This window comes from Chaetura pelagica, unplaced genomic scaffold, assembly GCF_000747805.2.
Source record: "Chaetura pelagica isolate M959 unplaced genomic scaffold, ChaPel_1.0 scaffold341, whole genome shotgun sequence".
Lineage (NCBI taxonomy): Eukaryota > Metazoa > Chordata > Aves > Apodiformes > Apodidae > Chaetura > Chaetura pelagica.
This window is the reverse complement of record NW_009952151.1, coordinates 1,297,050-1,321,721: the sequence shown is the minus strand read 5'-3', so window position 1 is coordinate 1,321,721 and position 24,672 is coordinate 1,297,050. Positions and strand designations below refer to the sequence as shown.

Genomic DNA, 24,672 nt, shown 5'->3' with positions numbered 1-24,672 from the left:
ATCACAATTCCACAGCTAGAGATTAACTGAATAAAAAAGGATTTGAAACCACATGGTATATAAACCCATTTGTCTTCTTCCTAAGGGAAATCTAAGTCTAGTCAGTGCATTATGGGGTAAAATTTGTTCGTATGCAAACGCTTGATTTTGTGTAGATGCAAAACATCACATAAGCTTATGTTACAACACATAATGAATTATGGTCAGACTTCATAAAGATGCACTGGTGAGCATAGAGTGGGTATAAACAAGCCCATCTCAGCTGTTGACCTGCACTCAATATGGGTCTTGCAGCAACAGATTCAAAAGGTAGAGGAGATTAGGTGTAAAGTAGGCAAGGTGTACTGTGCTGCAGGCCAGTGTTGCACTTCCTTCTTGAACTCTCCTCTGTCAACAAGTGATGAACGTTGTCATGCTGCCATGTCATCCTGTGTGCACTGGCTGTGTGCCCGGATCGCACCCTCGATTGCATTTTGTTGGTGCAGTGAGTAGGTCAGTGACATTTTTTTATTATCTCAAGATGAAAGGTGCTAGGTAGGTTTTTACAAACTGTATTTTCATATTTTCACGAGAAACCATCTCCTCTGGCTTTTCTTTTTGCATAGCATCTCACAAATTCCTTTCTTCCAGGATTTCATTTTACCATTGTCCTTCAACTCCTCCCTTAAGGTTTGTACAAAGTAATTTATTTCCTAGCTGTGGTCATATTCTTTGTCCTAACTTTATAATTTATTTGGCTGCACTTCTTTTTTTCACTAGAAGATTGCAGAATTATTTTCCACAGCAGGCTATCATTTGATATTCAACTTGACAGTGTAAATAAGCTGTAGGTTCTTGTTTTGTTTTAATTAAAGCTTTTCATTATGTTCCTCAGTGCTTTCATTATGGCCTTTTGAGAGCTCAAGGCAGAAATACGATGCATGATTCACAGATCCCTGCTACTTCACCTCACATTTCTCTTTCCTCTTTTGGGAACTAGTTGGTAATATGCTCTCTGTGTTGAAGTCTACTTACTGCTTTCAGATCTGCAAAAACTTAAGTCTTTGCAAGCAGGGGTCCTACTGATTGTAATCCTCAATTGCCTGGCATGCAAGAGTCCTGTTTCCACTAGTTTAGTGTTAATAAGTGAGTTAAATTAGTGTTCCTTTTGCACAATTTTGCTATTCCTAAAATATACTTGAAATTCTAGTATTCTGAGATTCTTTAGAAACTCAGAGCTTAAGAGGTTTGATTCTTGTATTACATGTTATCTAACCAGGAATTTTAAGAGTATGTATTAGATTAGCCATTTTGAAACTGCTTTTTGAAATCTTCAGGCAAAATTAGAAATATACAATGAACTGGAAATGCTCAAATTGTAGAACAAAGGGAACTCAGCAGTGACACTAATTCCACCTGACCTTCAGTGCAGATGGTAGCGATGAGCATGGAGCTACACTGACTTGCAAGATGGCTTCTTCAGTCAAATTCTGGCCATTAGATGTTACAAGTACCTTATTGTTTGATTACTGCATAGGAGGAAAGAGCTTTCACACAAAACTGTGTGCTGCTGGAAGGTGCTGGTCTTTCAGGATGTGACACTGAATTGGTGTTTTATTGATGTCTCTGCATTGCTCAAAGGGATAATTTTGCAGATGAGAGTAAAACAGCTTCTCATTCAGGTTAGCCAGCATTTTTGAAGGAATAAGGCTTGCAGTGGTTCTCAGTAGTTACATTCTTTCTTTGTAGCATTATTGTGCTTTGTTACCCCTTAGTCTAAACTCCAACATTAAATAGATGTGTACTATTGTTCTGCTCCCATTATCCTCCTCATGGTTGGTTATATTTCACCGGTGACTGAAATGATCAATTGGTGTACAGGGTTTTTTATAAGCCAAGGTACAAATAAGGTGCATAGTTAGAAAAGCACCATGGAAATAGTACAGATTTTATTCAGGAAGTCCTTATTAGTGCAAAGATTGATCTTTGTTGTTCAGAAACAAAATAGGACATCCTTCTGACAAAAAAGAAAGATGTTGGGAAATAACTGCATTTAAAAAAAAAGTTTTAGCCATTTGTAGCTGTTTAATGCTAAGGAAGGGAAAGTGGATAAAAAAAATCATTAATCTAACAACATAATGAAGTGTACTGCTGATTTGATCAATAATAGCTGGGGTTTTGTGGGCAATTTTAGGAGACCCAAAGACCTAATTTTACAGCTAGAATGAGCTGAGGGTGCTCAGCATCTTCTAGGATGTCAAAGGTGTGTGCAAGACACAAGGCTCTGTGAATATGAACAAGAGTATAAAATAGGTAAAATAATCTTAAATTACATGCTTGCTATCAGCATTGACTAAACCTCTTTCTTGTGGTTCTGTGGCTGGTAAGAGCCCTGTGGGGAGGGGATCAAGCAGCACAGCCTAAGGCAGCCCATGCTATGGACTCCATGCTCCTTCCAAGGCCTGTGAAGATCTCTTCTAAGTAACTGGGAGCTCTTATGGCAGGATATATCATTTAGAATTGTGTGGTATCTAACGTCTTACCTCACTTCATTAAGGGATACTTCCATCAAGAGGCAAGTTGTAGTAAGGTGAAGGCATATGTATCTGTATAGAAGTGCCAGCCAGAGCAGTGTGGTGATTAGCCCTTCAAAACTAATTATCTACATTCTGTACTGCAGGTTTTGCTCTCCAGTGTTCCTGGACAGAGCTTCAGTTTTATTATCTGACACAGGAATATTTTCTGGCAGATAGTTGTGTAGGCATTACAGATTTTGACATAAAGCTCATGCCTGCCTCTCACTCTTCATGTGTCTGATGGAAATAAATAATGAGAAGGGATTTGCATTTAAATCATTGCACAAATAATACAATAAATTAATATCTGACATTTATTAGTATATGGCTGTCGGCCTGATTCTGTGTCCTATGCACCTGTACCAGTGTTCAGTGTTTCTGGAGCAGTCTCATTAGTGGCTGTGGGTGGATTTGCTCAGAAAACTGGTCTGAATAAGAGAGAGGAAATGTGTGTGTCTGTGTGTATGTACAAATCATCTTCACCTTGCTGCAGTGTCTCCTTATTTGTCAAATAGAGGTACCACTTACTTTGTATGTGGTACTCCGAGAGATGTACAGATATTCTCATTTTATATTTTATTCTAATGCAAAGAAATCCTTCTCAACCATCACAGAAAACAAAAATTGTATTTTCCACACATAAGTGCCATTTTAAAAATCAGTTACTGCTACCAAGTCCAAATCTGTAAGGGATGTTGAAGCTACAGCTACAAAAGTGCATTTTCACACATGAATAAGCTCGAGAACTCAAATCAGGTCATGACCTTATGTTAACCTTCTTTGGTAAACTGTCATTTCATATTTATATGAATGTGTTCTCATTTGTGAAGGCAACTGAAGCAAGTTAGAGACAAATGAAGGCCTACGATTAGCTGTTGATGAAAAGAAGCTTTTCTTTCACTGATTAGAGTAATATTGCAATCAGCGCAACCCCATCTCTGGGGGATTTGGTCAAGCCTTGGAGCTCCTGACCTTTGCCAGAGGGACTTTCAGAGCAGCTGTATCCAGAGCCAGTGTGTGACTTTGCAAGGCCACCACTGTTTACCCCAGTAATGTAACCAGCACCAGTGTCACAGGTTTAGCCTGATCCCGGGTCAGATGGGAACTCTCCAAACGCCGTTGCCCCACAAGAGTTAATAGCTGGGCTCAAAGAAATACTGAAGGATTTGTCTAAGAGCAAGAAAGCATTTACAAAAATGACCTCAGCATTTATTTAGTCTGCCAGGTTTGAGGTATCAGTCCTAACTTATTCTTGTTAAATTCTGTGCTTCTGCCAAAGAGAGACACTAATTCTGCATGGACTGTTTTCCTTGCCCAACAAATCAATGCACCAGGCTTCTGCTGTCTTGAGGAAAAACTGAAGGACTTATCACCACACACCTCTAGGGAAATGCCAAGGAAACTTTGTTGTATGTTTTTTTAAATGTATTTTTTTTTTAATAAGGAAGAAAAAGTAGCCCATTAGAGGAATTCAGGATGCTTTTGTATTGTCTTATTTCAGAAAGTTGCATTTAACTTGGAACACTATGGAATGTCGTGATACAGAGTTAGTTATTTTCAGGAACACTTCAATAGAAGGAGAATAAGGAAAATAAATTGTATTTTACAAAGGGAAAAATACACCACTTTTGATCACACATGTAACAAATACCACTCAGCATGAACTCAAACCTTCAAGCAATAAACCGAAGGACCTCCTAGATGCGGTGAAGCCACCCAGCCTTATTCACCTTTCTCTATTTCAAGACCTTGTCTTGAGATATGGAAGTAAAATCAGTTGCAGGAACTGTATCACAATAATCCAATTATTTGTAACTGAATTACTGTGCCCACTTAATGTCCACCTCAGAGGGTCAGGGGAATGGACAACTCCATCTTGTGACCTTAATAGGCCCTGGGTGAACAATCTCAGTAACCAAGATATTTTAAGGTATCGGTTTGTGGGTTTTTTTAATAGTATTTCAAAGAGAAAGAGAAAAAGAATAATCAAAAGAAAGAGTTGTGAGAGAAAAGAGGAAAAAAACCTGACTTCCAATATTTCCAACTCTGTTTTTAGGTGGTCTTGGGTACCCTGGACTCCAACATGGGTTCTTACAGCTGAATCAGAAAACTCCAAGTATTTAAGTTTCAAAATACAAAAAAAATGGTGAAGTGGTCCCTTAGAGGCTGGAGAATAAGCCTTTTCTTCTCCATTAGTTTGTACATCCAGAATACTGGTAGATTTAATTTGAAATGAATTTAGCAAGAAGCAATACCTGTTTTCACCTTTAAATACTGTTTACTTACGGTTGCTGCCAACTGTCAGTATCTTTAGTCACAAATAAAAAGCATAATTACTGCTTATAATTTCAGATCCCAGCTGACAAAAATGAAGGGTTTGCTTACTCATAAAGGGAAAGACATTAACTAAGACTAAGGATTAACTGTGCATTTTAAACACTGTTTAGCATTATGAAGTCAGACTTTAATGGTTTTCTGGGGACTATTGAATTTAAGCAGGAGATCCGTGTGATATTTCTGCAGGGCTGCAGAGAAGATCTAGGCAAAAACTGCCCGTAAATAGCTGCTTTTACAAACCTCATTGGGAATTTTCAAGTTAGTCATTCTTCTGGAAATTCCTGATTTTCGTTGGTAAGCAGTTGTCTCTGGCAGAAGTGAAGGAGAGGAGAAGTGAAGGCTGGAGGTCGCGTGCCTGACCTTTCCCGCGCGCTCCTGCGCGGAGCAGCCGGGATCGATAGCTGCGAGAGGCCGCTGCGCTCTGAGGCAGGGGGAGCGTCGTCTGCCTGTGTTTCCCTGCCAGTGCTACAGCAGAAAGTGTGCTGGAAGAGCTAGTCAGAATCAGAACAGATTCATAGTAATGTCATCTGTGGGTTATTGGACGGTTAAAATCGGCTCCCTGAATCCTGACATGGGGAAGCCCAAGGCAGGCAGGATGCTGAGGTGAGTTTTGGTGGGCAGGTTCTGGACCTGCAGCCGCTGTCCAGTGCCCCAGTGAGTGCCTGGGGTTGGTTTGGTCAGTCCCTTTGCCACCTGTGTGCCCTGCCAAGCCTAATCCAGGCAGTTACACACCGGGGGCACACAAAAACTTTTGATTTGATTAAAATATGTCAGGTACTAATAATTCCAGCAAAATCACAGTCATTCGGGGTCCGAACTGTTTCTCTTCAGTCAGGGAAGGGCAGACACATCACTCAGAACAGACACTTTCAAGCTATTTTTTGAGCACTTATGGGGCAGTCTTAGCTGAGAAGAGCATCTAATGTTCTGATAATGGATTTATTTTTTAATTATAAGGACAGTTATCTTAACATGGTTTGGTTTGGAAGGGACCTTAAAGGTCATCTAGTTCCAGCCCCAATGCCATGGGCAGGGATACCTTCCACTAGACCAGGTTTTGCTCCAAGCATCATCTACCCTGGCCTTGAACACTTGTTTAGATTTTTCCTCATTCATGCTTGACTACTGCTAAAGTCTCCCCTCTCTTCTACTGCACACTGAACAAAGATGCCTGTGAGCTACACCACATAATGTCTCACATCTGATATCCCTCAGGGTAGATGGACTAACAGTTCTGACAGCTTCCTCCAGAGTGAATGTTGCCATTGAATATCGAGCTTTTTATTATCCTGGATACATGTTTTTATTGATTAGAGTTGTGGACAGGCACAGTCAGTTTTTGGTCTCTTTTCAAGAAGAAGTTTTGTGCAGACCAGATGAGTAGAAATGGCTGGTGTCAAAAGTAGTTTCCTTACTCTGAGGCTCCAAAGCAATGACTGAAGAAGTCCTACTTGCATTTGCAGCTTTGGCTCTCTGGGCAGACTGGGACCACTTATATTACAAGAATTAAAATATTATTTTAAAATAATGTTGGTAAATCTCATTATTATTATTATTTTTATTATTATTATGGGGGAAAAAAATATTTTTCTCATGGAGGGTTTTTTGTATCTGGATTTTTATCTTTGAGTGTTTAATTCAACTGAAGTATTTTAACAGCAGCCTTCTGCATAAACAAACCATTCAAATGGCAGTTTAATTTTCAGGTTATGTAAGGAATTTCTCAGGGTTAGGTGTAGCACAGCATATCAGCATGTCATGTGTTTCCTGCAGCACATCTGCTGTATTCTAAAGCAGCATGCTTTTAAAAAAGCATGGTACTATTCATAAACCACAGAAAACTGGCACCCTTGTTCTGCATTTCAGTGATCAGATGAATCATCACTGATCTGACATGGATTGAAAGGGAAAAAATCTTTTTAGGTGTCACAGGCTTCCCAGGTACCAACAAACAGAGTATCCTCTCTCAGTGCCTACTGGTCTAGTCCATGTGGTGCTTGAAAACTCCCTGTGCATCACAGCTGCTGATAGACTGGGCACATGGGCTGCTTCCCCAAGGATTCCAGCTCCCATGTCCTTCCTCCAGGATCTGAAAAAGCCTCACATAATCTATATCAGCTGGAATAAAGCACTACGTGAGAACCTAACTTGCTATTCTCTTTGGGAAGGAGAGGCTGTGTAAAGAGCAGGGAGAATGACAGTCATTCCCTTTGTGGTTTCTCTGGGTGTGACTCCAGCTCTTGGGATTGTGAGTTTGTGCAGAAATTTGGGCATGTACAAACATACTGACCTGAAGAGCTTTCTTTGTCCAGACTGCTCAATGCATAAAGCTTTATTGATCAGCTTTTGACAATGAAAACAATGAAGGTTTAGAAATATACTATTTGTTACACTAGTCAGGGATTTAATATGGTTTAATTAAGGCAAGAGCTTTGAATAGTTAGATGAAAAACACTGTATAACTATATGAAAGAGCTGTTATTGTCCAGACAAAATATAATATTTAGAAATAATATGACAAAAATGATAGACTGCAGTACAAACATGTTTTGAGATATTTCTAGGCTCTGATTAGTTTATATTAGCTAGTTTCTAGCATTTATGACTACTCATGAAAGGCAGGTTATGGAGAATGCTAGCATTCCACTGGGCTGATTGACAATAATTAGTTTGTTTTAAAGGAAAGGAAAGAAGCATGGTATTGTTGCAGCTGACTAATGTGAATTAAAAGCTGGGTAATCTTTTCCACAATTCCGGAGATACAATGATTGCCATTGTCAGGGAAGAAAATACACTCGTACTTTTAAGAATCATTGTGTAGGAAGAGCTTTTGCAAGCCTGAAATTGAAGCTCTGGTCATGGTCTCCAAAATTACAGTTAGTAGTAATTTTATGCAGAAGCAAGACTTTTGAATACTTAAATTATAGCTTGTTTGTAAGAAGGTATTTACCAGCAAACACAAGCATCTTATAAACAGCACATGAGTCATCTTGGTGTTCATTTTGAGCACATCGAAAATGTAAATTGCAACTGAATTACTCTTGTCTAGAGAGCCAAGGCTTAGAAACCTTCAATTCATACTTTAAATGGAAATCATGAGAGGAAAAATGCACAGATTTGCCTTTCAGCAGAGAGCATTGTGCAGGGTAACTACTGCTTTTTCTATAGCTTTGCCTAGAGGCTGTAAACAAGGACGGAGGGCAGATGCAGAGATGGGAAGAAGTACAACTTCTGAGAGGTGTTTACATTCCTCTTTGGAGGCACTTAATGCCAGTCTTCACTGGGACAACTAATAGAAATCCCATATTTTTTATTGCGATGCCTGTGGATTTTATGAGCCATCTGATTTATCTTTAAAAAGCTTTAAAACAATTTGCGATAAAAGCTAAACCAAACAGAAATCTGTCAGCTTCTCTGTTCAAAGCGTTGGTCCAAAGGAAGCGATCCAGACATGACTGTCAGCAAGATAGCAACTGCTGGGAGGGCTACAGTTTGTTATTAAAAGATCAGTAGTTTGATCAACATCATATTGAGTTACTCAAACTTCAATTACATGAGTACCTGAGGGCTTTAACTGGGATTTATTAGAAGACCAGCTTGAAATAAACCTGCCATTGTTGCATACCAGATCTTTGAAAAACGCACCTGAGAACCCTGCTAACAGTTGCTATCCCAAAAGAGATTCGGTGGCAGCCAAGGTCAAAAGCAGCTAATGAAAATGAGGCAATCAAGTGATTAATTTGTTGTCATTTCTAATCTCAGAGGAAAAAAAAAAAAAGGGGGGGGGTGGGAGGGGGAGGAATCTTCTGTGCTTCATGACATTGTTCATTAGGATCCAGCTCTGGAATTTGGTATGGACAGGTTTGGAATGTGTTAATGCCTCTTCTCTCTTGTGGAGGAATCTCAGCAGAGACATTGATATAAATCATAAGGAAGCAGAGGAAGAAAATCTATGTAACCTGTTGTCTTTTGCTTTCTGGTGCTCTGTGGTGTGGATCAGCCTGGAGCTGATATCTCCGGTGGGGGACTGACCCTTGTGGAGGCTTCTCGAGAAGGACCCCTGTGAACTGATGGCTGTAGAGCAACATCAGTGAGCCGGGCTTTACAGAGCTGGTGTGGGTTGAGCTGTGGTCTTGGCTAGGTGAGACTGGCAAAGACATGGAGCTTGGTAGCCTCATGGTGTTTTTCCCGCCGTTTTTGCCTAGTCCTGTGCAATCTTGTGCTTCACATGTTGAACAGGGCAGTTCTGACTGGTGATTGCTCCTCCCACACCAGTCACTACCAAGATAGGTTTATGTTCCTGTCAGTCTGTGTAATGACTTTATCCATGTGAACTCTTAATGCTTTTTACTAACCCAGGTAGGATATTTGTCACAAATAGTATTTGTGTTTCTGACCAGAAGAGTGTATGTACTGTAAACTGGAACCATTGGATTATGGAGGTATTTACATGATTATCATTTTATTTTGCATATTTTACCTACTGTGTGTGGAAAAGACATTTCTCTATGCATTCTGCTGTAGCAATGACACTTACTGAGCTCAGCAACTGGGCATTAATATTGCTGCTCACAAAACCCAGATGTTCTCATCAGACCATTCTTTTCTCTTTTTTTATTCCATAACTATTTTTTCAAACTGTCATATCCTGCTGAGAGAAGATGCTGATGGCCCAGTGCATAAACCTCCTTAGTACATCTCAGATGTGAATCTGCACAAGGAGTTTGGGCTGTATCATGCTGTCACTTATTAAGTACATCTCCTTGTAGAGATCCTCTCGTCCTTTGCCACCCTCCCACTTCCCAGCATGGCCAGAGTGAATTGTGCTGAGGAGCTGTATTTAAAAATTGATACCCCTGTAACAAATTTTCCTTCTGCTGTTCTGTCCCACACCAGAAATACTTTCAAGAACAGTGAGCTGCTGATGCTAGTGATCTCAAAGCCTCTTTCCTAAACAGAAATTACATGAAACTTTAATTATTGTGCTTCAGCCCACACTGCTGCAGTGCACAGGCAAAACGTCTTTTCCAGCTTCATTGTTTACAGTCACTACATTCACTGCTTTTCTGCAGGAAACTGTAAAATTAACAATCTTAATTTTCTTCAGCATATAAACTTTTTTTTTATGATCATAAATTACATGTTTGTCTGGATTGTTGTTCTTCAGATTGTACTCCCTTGTTATTTCATGTGGCTGTTCACTTACCCTGGCACCAGTTTTCCTCTGAGAGTCCGTATCCATCTGTGTGGGCTTCATATCAATGTGAATTGGAGTCGTCAAGCCCCTACAGCTGCCAAAATATCTATTAGTATAACCCCACTGTGGAGGCTGGTAACCCTATCAGGTGTCTGTTTTGGCTTTACTTTGAGATGCTGTGTCCTACTCCAGGATTCAGAAATGGATAGTTCTTTTTTCTGTTATTATTTTTTTAAAAGATTAAGAGTAGAGAAAAATGTACAGATCTGCTTTGTGAAAAGATGGGAAAAAGTACTTCTTCATAGCTGCTTGAAAAAGTCATGGTGTTGTCTAAGGTCCATCCATGAAATTAGCATGTTGCTTTAATTCTATGCCCTGACTTTCTTGCAAATTATCTGGCCCAAATAATTGCTTGAAAATCGCATATATATATATATATATATATATATATATATATATGTTTCTGTGTGTGTATTAAATGAAGAATGCCTTGAAACTCTAATTAGGGCTGCTTGACTCCAAAGCAGTTTACATATCACAGGCTTACACAGCTATCAAACAGATGCTTCTCCTTTTTTCATGCAACTGACAATTTCATTTTCTCTGCATATTTTGAGGACTGAACAGTGATGTGTTTTGACTCCTGAGGCTACGGATGATATAAAAATGAGGATTAGAAATGAAGCTTTACCTGTCAATTACGTTGTTAAGCTTGTCCTCCTCAGCATCTACACTTTCAAGTGACCAGTTTATTGAATTTGAAATAGTTTTCATTCTTGACCTTGTTTTAATTGAATGGACAGTTCTAATTATAATCTTCAGAGTTCTGAACTGCAACATATGGTTTGCATATAGAGTTGTGGATGAGGGGCTCTTGTTTGTTTATTGAGCTAAACCACTGTTAAATATCTCAGGAGAGAGTGGCATGTCAGGCATGGAAAATAAGCAGGAATTGGCAGTACAGAAATTGGCCATTTTTGTCTTTTCAAGTTACTCAGTCCAGGAGTCCAACTGGTGAGGAACAAGTCACCAGTTTCAATGGTTGTCTTGTGCCAGTTTTCACATGAAAACAATATTTAAAAAAAAAAAAAAAAGAAGTATTTGAGCATCTTTTTCCCCTGATATATTCCTCCTCCATCCCAACAATTAATTCAAATTACAAGGATCTTTGGCAAATCAATGTTGTTCTTTCAAATCATCTGTGGCCCTCACTAAAAGGGTTGTGTGACATCTCACAGCAGGTTTTTTTGTGTGTGTGTGTAAGGCCAGTAGGAATCAGATCAGGAAATTAAACTCAGGACTTTAAGACTCGATGGGATGGATTGTCCCTTTCAGTGTTAACAGATGTCCTCTCTCCAAAAGTGGTTGCTGCTGCTGAGCCTGTCCCCTGGAGCTGTAGGGCTGCTTGCACCAGGCATGTGTTCTGGAAGCAGCTCTCTGCCTTTCCGCTACACTTTTCAGAGATGCCTCTGTCCTCTTCCCTCCTTGAAAGCAGTCATCAGGAAATGCATCTCCCTTCAGACCTGGACATAAATATTTATTACCCAACACAGACATAGGCAACTGCTGTTCAGCATTTCACAGTGCTATGTCCCTGGCCTTTGGTGTTCTCGGTATACAGATAAACCAGGGTGAGAGAAGGCAAACCCGACCTAGACACAGCTAGAAGTCATTGTAGCTGCCTGGAAAACGTCTGAAATCGTGGGCAAGGTTTTGACTACAGGGTATAAAATTCCTCTGCACAATGTGACTGATTTACTGGGGATGTCTAAAGGAAGGTGACAGACAGAAAGACAGTGAATCAAGTAGAAAAAGCTTTGTTGTTTTAATGTCATTGATTTTTCAGGGGAAGATAAATAATCAGGTAACTTGAAAAGCCTGTGCATGGCTAATTGGATAGCCCTGCCAAAATACGTGCTGATTAAAGCTGCTTTGCCCTTAATCCCAAGCAAAGAAGAAATGTAGTGGAAAACTCACTGCTCTAACAAGGATCCTCTTTCATTGTGGAGTCTGTTTGCAGGGACTAAATTGGGTAAGGAATCTCTTAACCGTGCCTTTTAACCAATCTCTTATCAGACGTGATGCGCTCCTTTCAGTAGGTTTTGCTGAAGCTATTCTGTTAATTAATTTTGTTGTATCAGGCTTGCCTCAGACACCTGTGACTTACTGAAATTTAAGTAAGCTCCAGCAGCCATTGGAACTAACCTGGCTGACTTTGAACTGGAGCAGACAATGGATGCTCATATAATCCATCGGAGGGGCCAGGAAAGGGCAGAAACAAATAGCTGAAGAGCAAAAAATAAAAGCCTAGGAGCACTAACAGTTCAAAATGGCCCAGCTGGCTCTGCAGGAGCACATTTATCTATGCTGAAAGCTGTTTCACTAAGGTGTTTTAACATCAGGTTCTAGTAGGCCACTCAAAAGAGCTTCTAGCATATTTATGGGTTTTTGTGAAGCATAAAAACCTCCTGGACTTCATGGAAGGTTTTGCAATTTAAAATCTCACAGTTATAAAAAACTGCTGTGTTTTCCCTCTTTGCTGCTCAGTTTGGTTCAATGAGACAGAAATAACTTTTTTTAATTAAAATTAACACATTTTTATTTTTCTTGTTGAGACTTTAAACTTGTATTTTTCTTCCTAGAATCAATACTAATGTCAAACTTCCTTCATTGTCCCAAAATGGACAAATAATTTTCTAGCAACAGGAGTTTCAAAACTCCTCCAATCAAACTTTCAAACCCTGAAAACCACTTTACTGTTAGTAAAACAGGAGAGAGCATTTTAAAAATTTCTGCACAAAGAGCAAACTATGTCATGCTTAGTAGTAAGCACATTTGTGAGTGGATTCACACTGATTGTCAATTTATGCACATTTTCAAACTCAAGAGTTGTGGAGACTGAGGAAAAGGAAGCCATAAGTTGAATCTGTAATCAATTTATGTACAGCAATAATGGGTCTTATTTTTTGTTTCACTTTTATAGAAAGAATTTCTGACTTCTGTGATGATTGTGAATGGCTGGGAACCAAGCTTATTTCCTTTCCTTCCCTTAACTATATAAATTATTTAATTTAGAAACACACTAAATTAATGTGTAAAATCCACCATATAAATTAGTGGGGAAAGACCATATGATATTTTCCCTCCATAACTTGTGTGAGGTTTAAACATCCTTTGGATAATATAAAAGAGACTAATCACAGTGCTTTTACAAGTGACAGAAGGGAAAGCACTGTCATACATCTTTGTTGATTTTAAATGTTGTATTAAAGGGCAAACAATAAGGGAGTTTTCATGTCAGATGTACTAAATGATCTGCAGCTGAAGAAGCTAGGCAAACTAGTCAGGGCAAGGAAGTGGAAAGCCAGATTTTTGTTAACTTGTTTCCAAATAAATATTTGAGTTGAATATTTTATCTGCTTGTGATAATTTTAGATATAGCCACTTAAGGTTTCTAGTTGTGGTTCTTTACATAAGATCCAATCCTCCCCTCCCTATTTCTCTGTCACTACTGTTACTGTTTAATCCTCATAATATTGTTTGGGGACCAGTGACCCACAGAATTTTAAGATAAAGTGGCAAAGAGTAGACTGTGTCCTCTTTCTGGTCATGAATTTTTATAAATAATTACTATAATTATTTTTAATTAAATCTGACTTAAAAACCATTAGCATAAGCTATTCTCCAAGTAAATGCAAGTAGGTTGCATTCTTCCAGCAGGGAGCTGAGGGGATTGCAGTGACTGGAAAATGGTAATGAGCCCGTGTCATTCATTCCAATTTTATGTGGTATTTCTTAGGCATCTGGTAAAAAGGATGTAGTTATGCTCCTGTGAAAGTCATCTGGGCCAGGTCCACAGATGGTATTGTGGTGTTTTGGACCCCTGCTTGTCAGTGACTGTGCTAGGATGTCCCCAGCTGATTTTAGTAAGAAAGTGTTTCTTATATCATCTCCCAGCTGGACAGAAATCTCTTCATCCATATAAAGGCTCTGCTGTTTGGGGGGGGTGACTGACACTCTCAACTATGAATGTTACCCCTGGGATACCCTTGGCACATAACCTCTCTTTCCAGTCAGGATCCTCACCAGGGCTGCAGTAGAACTGTGTTTTAAATAACCTTATACCTTTCATTTTACTAAAAACCTGCAAGCAGTAGAAGTGTGCAATAAACTTAATATTAGAAGGCTGTTTCCTCTTGTACTTTCAGAGCAGCTGCACACGTGCACAGAAGGCATGTGAAAAGCAATAAAAATTGCCAATCATGACCTTGTGATAAATGCAGTGCTTGAAAAATAAATTGAATTAGGAAGAAAAGCAAGCTTGCCTTTCAGTATTTCTGCAGGCACGTTGAGATCTCAAGTGGCAGTTGTCCTATACCAGAGCCCAAATGTATGCATATACCTATGGAGGGTCATTGCACACCTATGGGAGAGCAGTAATTTTGGGAGTCATCACTGCAGAAACTGCTAGGCAGGTGCTTTGGGGTGAGGGGGAGGGGAAATTTGAAGCAAAGTAGGCTTGGGATTGCATGAAGTGCCTGTCACTGTTAAAACAGGGACAGACATTTTGGAATCCCTTTGGAGTCTCATGAGCCTCAGGTGTTTGCTGTGTGCAGGTTTAAGGATGTGCCTGGTTTGTAGTGTAAGCCCAAGGGCTTTTGGCATCATCAGCTCTGTTTGGGGTTGTGGGAGCTGGAGCCTTCAGGCCCTTGGCCTGAAGCTTTGCTGGGCTCTTCCAAGTGAAGAACTGAAAAAGTGGGACCTGAAATATAGCTTGCCCCCTCACAACTCTATCTTGCAGCAGATGAAGGCCAGGGAAGTGGGGAAAGATCATAAAAATGGTACTTTTGCATATTGTTTATATTTCTTAATGGTTTCAAATCTAAGCTGTTTGTTAGTAGGGAATCCATCTGGCAGTGTCTTGCTTATTTTTTCTTTTATAAAAATATGATTGCAGGTTCACTAATTATCTCTGTTTAACACTGCTGTCTGTTTATTTTTAAGGAACTGATTAATCATAGCTGTTCCTAAATGTTTTAGTAATTATATGAAAAAGCCACCGATGTGATGACCCTGAATTCCAAGCAAGCAATCACCCAGCTCTGCATTTAAACAGGTTTTGGGCAGGGAAATCACGCTGTTGCCAACATGTTCCGTCAAATCAACTGGGGACAAACTTCTCCAAATATTAGCAAAACCCCCATTCAGGAGTACAGAGGACTTCAAAATCTGCAACTTCATCAGTAGAATCTGCCCTTGGAAAGGGCCCTGGCAGTAGCTTGTGCATTTGGGCACCACAGCCTCTTCTCCCGTGTTCGGGATGTGGGATGCGCGTCCTCTCTGGACGGAGGAGAGGTCAGTGTGCAGTCGCGACGCACAGAGCTCAGTGCAAATGCACAGACCTCAGAAGCACAAAGAACTAAAAAATGTTGCATGTCATGGTGGCTGCAATACTTCATATCTTGGAAATGTGTAGGGCTGATTTGGGGCTTGTCTGGCTGACCATATGATTATTCCCAATTAAAAATGCGTAAATGGGGACACCTATGTGTCCTGGGGTATGTGGGGAGGCATGTGCTGCCTATGCACAGCAGGGAAAGCAGAGAAGCCTTCAGTGGGGAATCCCACTAAAATGAATCTCTGAAATCTTCTGTAGGTGGGAAGGGTATTCACATACTGTCTCAGCACTACTCACCAGCAGCATAATCCCCTTCTCAGGATAGCCTGGGGGACAGCACACCCTGCTCGTTGCGCTTCCCCCCTCTCCTCTTAGTGAATTGCTCTCCCTCTGTTTTGTGGGAATGCAGTTGCTTTCATCATAGTCTGACTTTTGATAAGTAAGCCATAAATGTCTTGAAATTTGGGTTATTCAGATAAGCATCCTAAATTATAAGTATGGAAAGTTGAACACGTAGGTATTTCAGTTTGATCTGCAGTGGGAAACTAATCCAAATTTAATTATAGTGTGTTGTTAAAGAGATACAATCTTCCATAATCCCGTAATATTCTAGGATTACAATATTACTTCATATTTCTAGAATATGTTTTATCTTTTTGTAACTTCATAATTCTAGATTAATTTTACATTTCTATAGTTATTCCCATATGGAAAAATAAATTGCTACTTCTGTGACTATAGCAGCAAAAGCTCTTGTCTTGCTGGTAAATATGTCCTTTATTAATACAGCAATTTGAATATAAAAGTCCAAATAAGCTGAATTGCACTTGAAAGTTTTAACAACCTAAGCATTTAGATTAGTGTGTACTTTGCTGACTGCTCCCCATACTAAGGCATTTTTCTTCTGTAACTGTGGGCAAAGTTAATTCCTGGCCTTGAGGTGCAGGAGACATTGAAGGGCGACTGCGTTTTGCATTATTCGTGATTATCTCTGTGGTACGTGAAGGAATCTTTCAACACATAATCCTTAAAATATTGATCTTGCAGAGAAAGCCTGAGACAAGAAGGGATTGTCTGTGACCAAACTTGCTGCTCACGGGGTGTCCTGGGAGGATAGGCGTGGAGTTGTGCTGCCAGGATTGTTGATCTCGCCTCTGTTTTTTCCCCACTAGCTGCAGGGAGTCCTGGGGTGGGGTTAGGTATACCTTGTATACACACATATTTTAGAAAGTTTTTTTAAATTTTTCCTTCAATTATATTGCCTTTCAGCAATATAATTGCCTTATGGCCTTTCGTGGTGTGCTAGCATGAAGGAAATTCTGTTGAAAGAAGAGCTGCAGCTGGTGTGGGAGCTGCTGGGTGCAGTTTCCTCACAAACCAACTCACTTCTTTAAACCTTCAAACAGAGACTAACAGAGCTAACTCCAAGCACTCATTTTGATTAGCTGGACTAGTTTTTTTCTCCTTTGTAAGTGCTGATATCCTAACTTTAAAACTGTAGTCAGTGTATTAGAGAAATTTTGAAGCTGATTGTAGCCTATAAAATTAATTAATTGAATCTCCCAAGATTTGAGTTTATTGAGGTATAAATGCTAGAATGTGGTATACTTTATAGTTCAGCTACTTTCTTATATTTTTCTGAGCCTTTTTGCTTATTTTACTTCTGTGATACAGAAGACAAATAGTTTCCTGCTTTTGGTTTTGGCATTTTTCAGCAGGCTATTTCTTAACAGTAGAGTATTCAATAAGATGAATAACATTTTCTGTTTACTGTTTACATTAAAAAAGCAAAACTTCTGTTTGAAAAAAGAGTATTCCAGATGTCTCCAGGCAGTAGGAAATGTACGTAGCATACAATCTAATAAAAAAGCATATATAGCAGGAGGGTTGAAAAGTGGCACACATTAGCAAATGGTCTGAATTTAAACACTAGTCTATGCCAGGACTTTATTTTAGGTTAAGTGAAATTCACATGTGAAATATTAAACTTTAACTTTATAAATACATTTCCTTAGCACCAGGATGTTGTATATTTCCTGTTCATCTTTAAATCTTTCTTTTTCATTTAATTTTGATTAGATTTTCTATAACGGAATAAACATAAAAGCATTTAAAAATGTAAACCATGAAAGCTAAATGCAATGCAGATATATGAACAGCAGAAATATGAAAGCCAGACCCCTTGTTCCTCAAGTGCAATATGGGGGGGAATGGGAAGAAACCCTTTGTGTTGCTGTGTTTATTCTCTGCTACCAGCTCTCTTGCCCACAGCAGCAACTGCAGACTTGTCTCTCGTTGCAACCACTCTTCTGTTTCTTTAAATCACGGTCTCTTCATCCACACCTGCTTGGGTGTGTTTGGGTGGGTAATCCCTTGGATAATTTGAGCAATTAGATCAATGGAAATCTGTAATGTTGAAAGGGAGTTTCTTCATAGATGCCTATTGCAGAAGGGAGGTTCGGCTTTGGCAAGAGAAAATGTCTTTGGTGGTCAGGATAATTTGATACCAGCATCACCCCTGCGTGAGATGGAGGGAGGCAGAGTTTCCATCCCTGGGGACTGTTAAGGAAAGGCCAGACAAATTCTAAGCAAACATCTACCAGGTGAAATTTTGTCAGGGAATGGACATTTCCAATGACTTCTTTGTCGGTTTTTAAGGTAATGGTGTCAACATGTCAATCAACTGCTGTTTACAGCACCCTGGTGTGCTGAAAAGGTGCAGAAACTGCTTCTGCAGTACATTTGGAAATTCAGTTTCGTGGGTCTGTTTTAAACCTTCACCTGTTTACTTAAACTTTTCTTGTCTTTTTTTCTTTGTCATTGTCTATCATTTTCAGATTAAATGTTACAGCAGTATTCTCAAGCTGGTTTAATGCTAGTTTCCCCTCTACATTTGACTGATTGTAATATCTGAAAATGTGAAATATGGAAAGATACCTGCTTGGGTTTGGGAAAAGTATCATCAGGAAAGTACATAATTTTTCTGGGAGGTCTTCTGTGAAGATAATATGGAAAGTTCAGGTGAACATGAGGAGGCTCAAGGGACAAGAGTCTCAGAAAATGTGCCAGAAAATCATAATTATTTTTGAATGTCTAGTCTGTCTCTTTGCATTCAGTGGTTGAAAATGTAATGTTGATTGAGAGCACAGGCTCTGCTCTTGCATCGCTTCCTTCCATTTCTGTCAGTTGCATGAACCCTCAAGAGCACCTGTGAATAGGATTAAAGGCCTGGTGCAAAAGGAAATCGTCATACAGCATCTTTTTTACAAAAGCCAAATGTTTGACCAGTGGTACCTGCAAGCTCAGTTCTCTTACCCTACCCTAATTCTTTCCCTGTTTTTTTCCCTTGGCCCTGAAGGAGCAACCATGTCACAGATTGCTCTAATTAACAAGGGCTTCAGAACTGGAGACTACAGAGACAGTGCCTGCAGGAGCTTTGAAAAACACTATAAAATTTCAATTTTCTTTGCTCTGTTTACAGCAGAGAAGCAAAGTAAATGAGACCCAGTGTGATGGTTGCATTATGTATGAGCTGCGTGCTGTCCAGGAGAACCAGGGTGTGTCTTTGAGGCCATCCTGTAATTCTGGTCATCTTCCTTCCTTCTGCAGATGTGGATGAGTGTGCAGTGGTGAATGGTGGCTGCCAGCAAGGCTGTGTCAACACTCATGGCTCCTTCCACTGCCAGTGCCAGGCAGGACACAGGCTCCACACTGATGGACGCACCTGCATAGGTAAGTAAACATTACAACCACTTCACATACTTGCAGACATGCTTTTCTCTGCTAAACCTGTCTTGGTGTAAATGCAAAGGTTTGCGGGCTTCCTCAGTTTGAATTTTGCCTAATTCAGATAGGGTGTTGGTGTCCCTTCCAGTTCAAGCAGCTTGCCAGAATTCCTGGATGTCTGAACGTTTCTATTTTTTTTAGTGAACAAATAGTGATGGTGTCTCACGTTTCTGTGACACAATCTTGTGAAATATTTTTTTGTTCTCCAGCAGGCATCAAAGAAATAGGGGGTCTAGATTTCCTATGAAAATGCTTTTCTAAGTCTAAGCATTTTTTGTGTGTCTGTGTGTGTCACTTCCCCTTCCACATTCCAGCCATGCCCTGGGCTTTTCTTCCCCCATTTACTATTTCTCCTACTTAGTCTTTTTGCCTGTTTTTTTCAGAAGTGATACAAACAGCAGATAGTGAAACTCCTGCCCATAGGTGCCTGGCAGAACACTGTTCTTCCAGCCAAGCAGTCCCAAAGTGCAGTTTGTGTCTTCAGTGATGAAGACAAAATAAAAGTTTGTGGTTGCCACCCTAAAGATGGATTTAACCTTACAGCAGGTGAGCATCTGCATCTGACTGTCTGGGCTGGGATCCTGTGAGCTTTCCCAGGTGGTGGCAGCAGCAGAGGCAGGAACATGTCATTAAGTGGGTCAAGGGGTTAGACAGTGAAGTAAAATTGCTGCAACTATGCTGCACTGAGCAGAGCAGAAAATCCTCTTGGGAGGATCAAGAGCAGAGGCCAGATTTATGAATTACGAAGATACATTTGAGAATATAGTGCTATGGACTGGTAGCTAGAGAGAGAGCTCTAAAATGCTAATGAAATATATAACTATGTTCTCAGAGGTCTTCTCTGGTTTTCAGAGGGTGCATGAAGAGAAGCCCCACCCTTCATCTCTTCAGCCTTTGATGTATGTTGAAGTTTTTAGATAAAACAGCAATGCAGAATTGTTTGCTTGGATCTGTTTTACATTTTTGTTATTAGGCACAGTGAGAAGCATGGATGGGGTGGGCTAAAATCTCCTCCAAGGCATATTACATGAATGTTTAGTTTGTGCTAATCCTTTTAGCTCATGCAAGATGTGCCCATGCATGTGAAGCTGAGAGTTTCGAGCTTTTTCTGAGATTCTGCTCATTCTGTGGGCTGAAAATTAGGGCACAAAAGATTTGTGAAACTTCCTTGTTCCTACAGTGGTCCTATACCCTTTAAAGGTTTCAGTCCTGTGCATCAGGGATACATCTTCATCCGCTGCAGTCCTGCTTGTCAAATCTCCATTATGACTGATGCCAAATTTCCCTTGCTCAGCCAGCAAAAGCTGTGCTGTTCTCTTCCACAGCACAGCCAAGCAAAAGACAGCACTTGAAAGTTAGTTGTCTTGTGCTCCAGGACAAGAGCTCAGGAGGTTTAAATTAGATATTAGAAGAAACTTCTTCACAGAAAGGCTAATTCAACACTAGAACAGGCTGCCCAGGGAGGTGATTGAATCACCATCCCTAGAGGTGTTTAAAAGATGTATAGATGTGGTGCTTAGGAACACGGTTTAAGCACTGGACTTGGTAGTTAGATTCATGGTTGGTAGAGTTGGGTTATGGTAGGACTTGCTGATTTTAAAAGTCTTTTCTAACCATGATTCTGTGAAAGCCAATAACAAAAGTTGCAAACTAAACTGATTGCATTTCTTTAAATGAATTTTAAAGCTCCTCTACTGAAGATCTCCAGTTCATGAGTGCTTGCTTGGGCATGTCTTCCCCTTGCTGCTGACATCAAATTCAGAGCATGGGCTGTCTGTGGGTCTCATCTTGGCAACTGCTCTGCTCATCTGAATGATGCTCACAGCTGTACTGACAGATGGCTGCTCTTGGTCAGAGGAATCTCATTCCAAGAAACAAGCATTAGAAAACAGTAAAGAAGAGAAGTAGGTATGATCCCTGTTTGTCAGATTCAGGTGAAAAGCCACTGTATGGAGTATGGAGTTACATATACATACAGTATGGAGTTACTCTGTGCATGCTCATGTAAATGGGAGCACCATGGAGCTCAGCAGTTCAGCCAGTGGTGGGACACAATACTTGTTTCTGTGCTTGTGGAAAGGATTAGCCCCTCTGCCATTAAGCATAAATCCTGTGTTTGTTTCTCTGGTTGGGCTTTGAGCCCTGAAACAGGAGAGACAGAGTTAGTTCTGCATCTTGCTAAAAATAATAATCTATGCTGTCCTTGCGTTACATTGAAACAAAAGTCAACTTGTTGAGTTCTGCAAAAAGGATTAAAATGCTCTGTCATTTGGGAAGAAGAAAAGGATATAATTTGTTTGAATTTTTAAGCCTGATTTTAGGTAATACGAGAAGAACAGTCAAATATGATCAGACCACATCTACAGAGTAAGTTCACTCACAGTTTGGTCATTGTCTCAGTTCTTGTACAAAGTCCCTTGGTTGTGCTTAAAATCAGCCAAATATGTCATCAGTCATTGCTGGAATTACCACAGCAATAAATTTACTGATGCAGCTAGAACACAAGATGAACCAGTGCTCAAGCTGTGGGAATAATGTTTTTTATTTTAAATACTTATCCTTTCAGATTTGTTGGTTTTCTGGCATAGAGAGACCTTCAATGTTTTGTAAATTAACTGCAATGAAAAATACTATGAAGTATCAATCTTGTCTTGATTATCTTATTTGGAGAAGGAATGAGTAAGGAAACACTACTGTGAGAGAAAAAAATTAATGTAAAAGCAGAGTGGTTCATGTGTAACTATAACACTAGTGTTTTTCTGTGAATTAAAAGAGAGAAATCCAACTCTCTCTGGTGCCCTCTGACCAGGAAAGACCCAGAAGTGAAAGATGTGATGTTTGAGTTATGTTACTCTCTCTGAATAGTCTCATTTTCAGCTGTGGTGGAGAAGGAATTTTTATTTATTTATTTATTTATTTTAAAAGGACATAAGTGGCTTTGGTGGGGGGAGAAGAGGGACAGAACTGAATGATAAACACAAAAAACATATTGTGGCAATTATATGAATTTACTTATGTAATACATAGAACAGTAAAGTTTTCTCATGGCACAAACAATCAAGAAGCACAGTTTGGCATTGTCCTATCTATGAACATAAGTGAGGTTTTCATTTCACAAATGTAAGTATTCACAAAAGGTTATTAAAAATACTTCATACTGTGTTCAGTTCTGTTTGTAGAATCTCAGAAATTATTGAGGAGAAATGGAAATAAATGCTAAGATGAGAGACAGGAGTAAGTTTCAGAGTGAACTGCTATCATGATAATGGATATTTGCAATACTGAGCAGAGGATATTGAGTTCTCTTTCAACTGTTTAGACAAAGCACCAAAATAAATGGATATAATAAGCTCTAGTGCATTGGAGCACAAGACAGTTACTAATTGATGAGGACAGAGAGAAGCATTTAATACGAACCAGTAATACCAGTGTGCCTGTCATTGGGATTTGGGCACTAACTGCTTGCACTGACTGGTAAAGATGGAGAGTTTGCCTCTTCTGCTCAGTTTTGAGCACTCACCTGATCAAGCAGCCCAAATAGTGCATGTCCTCTGACCTAGGGCAGCTAAGCAGAACATCTAGCATATCAAGCAAGACTTATATTAGCAGTAATATTTCTTCTGTGGATAGTTTAGAGACTGTAATGATCTCTCCCACATTATTATGAACAAAAAGGGACAGCATTCTGGAAATGAACTGTTGATAGAAGGTGATTAGCTCAGCTGCAGAAATAAGAAACAAGCATCCCTTTAGGCAGGCTTTTCAGATTAACCCAGCTCAGATTTCTCTTATGTTCATTCTTCCTACATCTTCTTTTTCTTTTTGGCAACCCTATGTTTCTGGGAGCAAAAGTGCCAAAATCACTTGAGGGGAAGCAGATTTTGCTGCCTAGATGGCTTGGAAGTCTCCCATACATAAGGAATTGGATCTGTCTTATAAGATATTCAGCCCACATCCGAAGAGTCAAAACCTGGGATAAGCTACTTTCTCATGTGATTGCATGGAAGATGACTGAACTTCTGTCACAAGCTGTTTCCAGCAAGTTCAATCCTACTATATCATCACAGGTTGTTTGAGACCGTGACTAACCACTAGTGGACTGTCCCTCCACCACTAGTATAAGCCTCAAAACACATGCTTTGAAGAAGTCTTTTTGTTGTTTGTCATTCTTCCTGCTCTCATTAGAAACTTCTGCTTGTACTCTAAGGCAAACAGCCTCTAAAATGAGTCGCTTTGTTCAATAATAACTAGTGTTTGAAAGAAAAACTCTTTCTTCTTCAAACTTTTGATGATCTCTGATACTTTTTTTCCATGCCAGAATCCCGTCTTTTTCAGTGCTTTTTTTCTTTCTTAGCTTTTTGCCACAAATTTTGCTAGATCTTCTATTAGTTTTTAGGTATATGTGCCACGCTGAATGTTCACTACAAATTAGGCAATTAGTATAAAAAGGGTAATTTTTTATTTTGTTTTTAATGCCTTGATTATGTTAATAATTATATCGTTAACATAAGGAATTTAACTTCATTACAGCTTAACCAACTGGTGTCTGGAAAGCAGAAACTCAGAAAGAGAATGTGTTTATTGTAGTATTAGGCTGTGTTTTTTGGACTGATGTAAATTCATTGTCTTCACTGGATTTTATTCTTGTTTGAAGTCCTAGAAGGGAAAGCAGAGTGCAGATTTTAGACCTCGATTCATCTCTGGTGCCAGCTGTTACCTTTGAAGTCTGTCTTATGCAGAAAAGCTGTTGAGATGTGGGTTTTTATAGAGACTTTCATACACTAAAGCTCTTAATAGAGGAAGTAACAAAGAAGAAAGTATCTCTACAAATCTATAATCTGTAGTTTTGCACATAAATAAAAGCACAGTAAGTCTGAAGTTATATTTCTTGTCATTGATAAGACTGGATTTAAGGTGATGGAGAACACAGGCTTGCAAAGATGGCCTGTTCTAACCCCATGGCTGCTATGTATACATCCAGCTATGACTTCATAGGTTGTTTTTGTAAAAATACAAACATTATTATAAAAAAATAATGGCTTGAGAAATACACATTGCTCAGCCATCAGCAGATCTGTTTCTTTCCTGTGTGATCTCTCCCGCCACCATCCCTATTCCTGTAGTGCTGCTTCTCTCTCTCTGCGTTGCCAGGTGTTATCTCCGCACCTCTGTGCCTGTCAGGACTCAGCAGTGAGGCTTGTTTTTCACTGAACTTCAAGACTAAACCTTTAAAAGTGGAGGATATGCTGTATTTCTGCCTGAGCCCCTCAGGGCTCAGCCCTCCAGTCACAAACCTCTTTACAAGGGGTGGAATTAGACTCATGGCATGCCAAGTGTCTCGCTCAGGGATGCAATGCTGGCACCTGGCAGCACAACAACAACTTGTCCTGTTCTTTCCC

General features: G+C 39.7%; 1 protein-coding gene across 1 annotated transcript in view; it reads left to right on the top strand.

Moving 5' to 3' along the window:
• Positions 1-24,672, top strand: part of LOC104396990 (multiple epidermal growth factor-like domains protein 6) — a 174,015-nt gene that overhangs the window by 91,432 nt on the left and 57,911 nt on the right. The window contains 1 exon segment of the mRNA XM_010006906.1: positions 19,097-19,219. Coding sequence (XP_010005208.1) covers positions 19,097-19,219 — 123 coding nt within the window.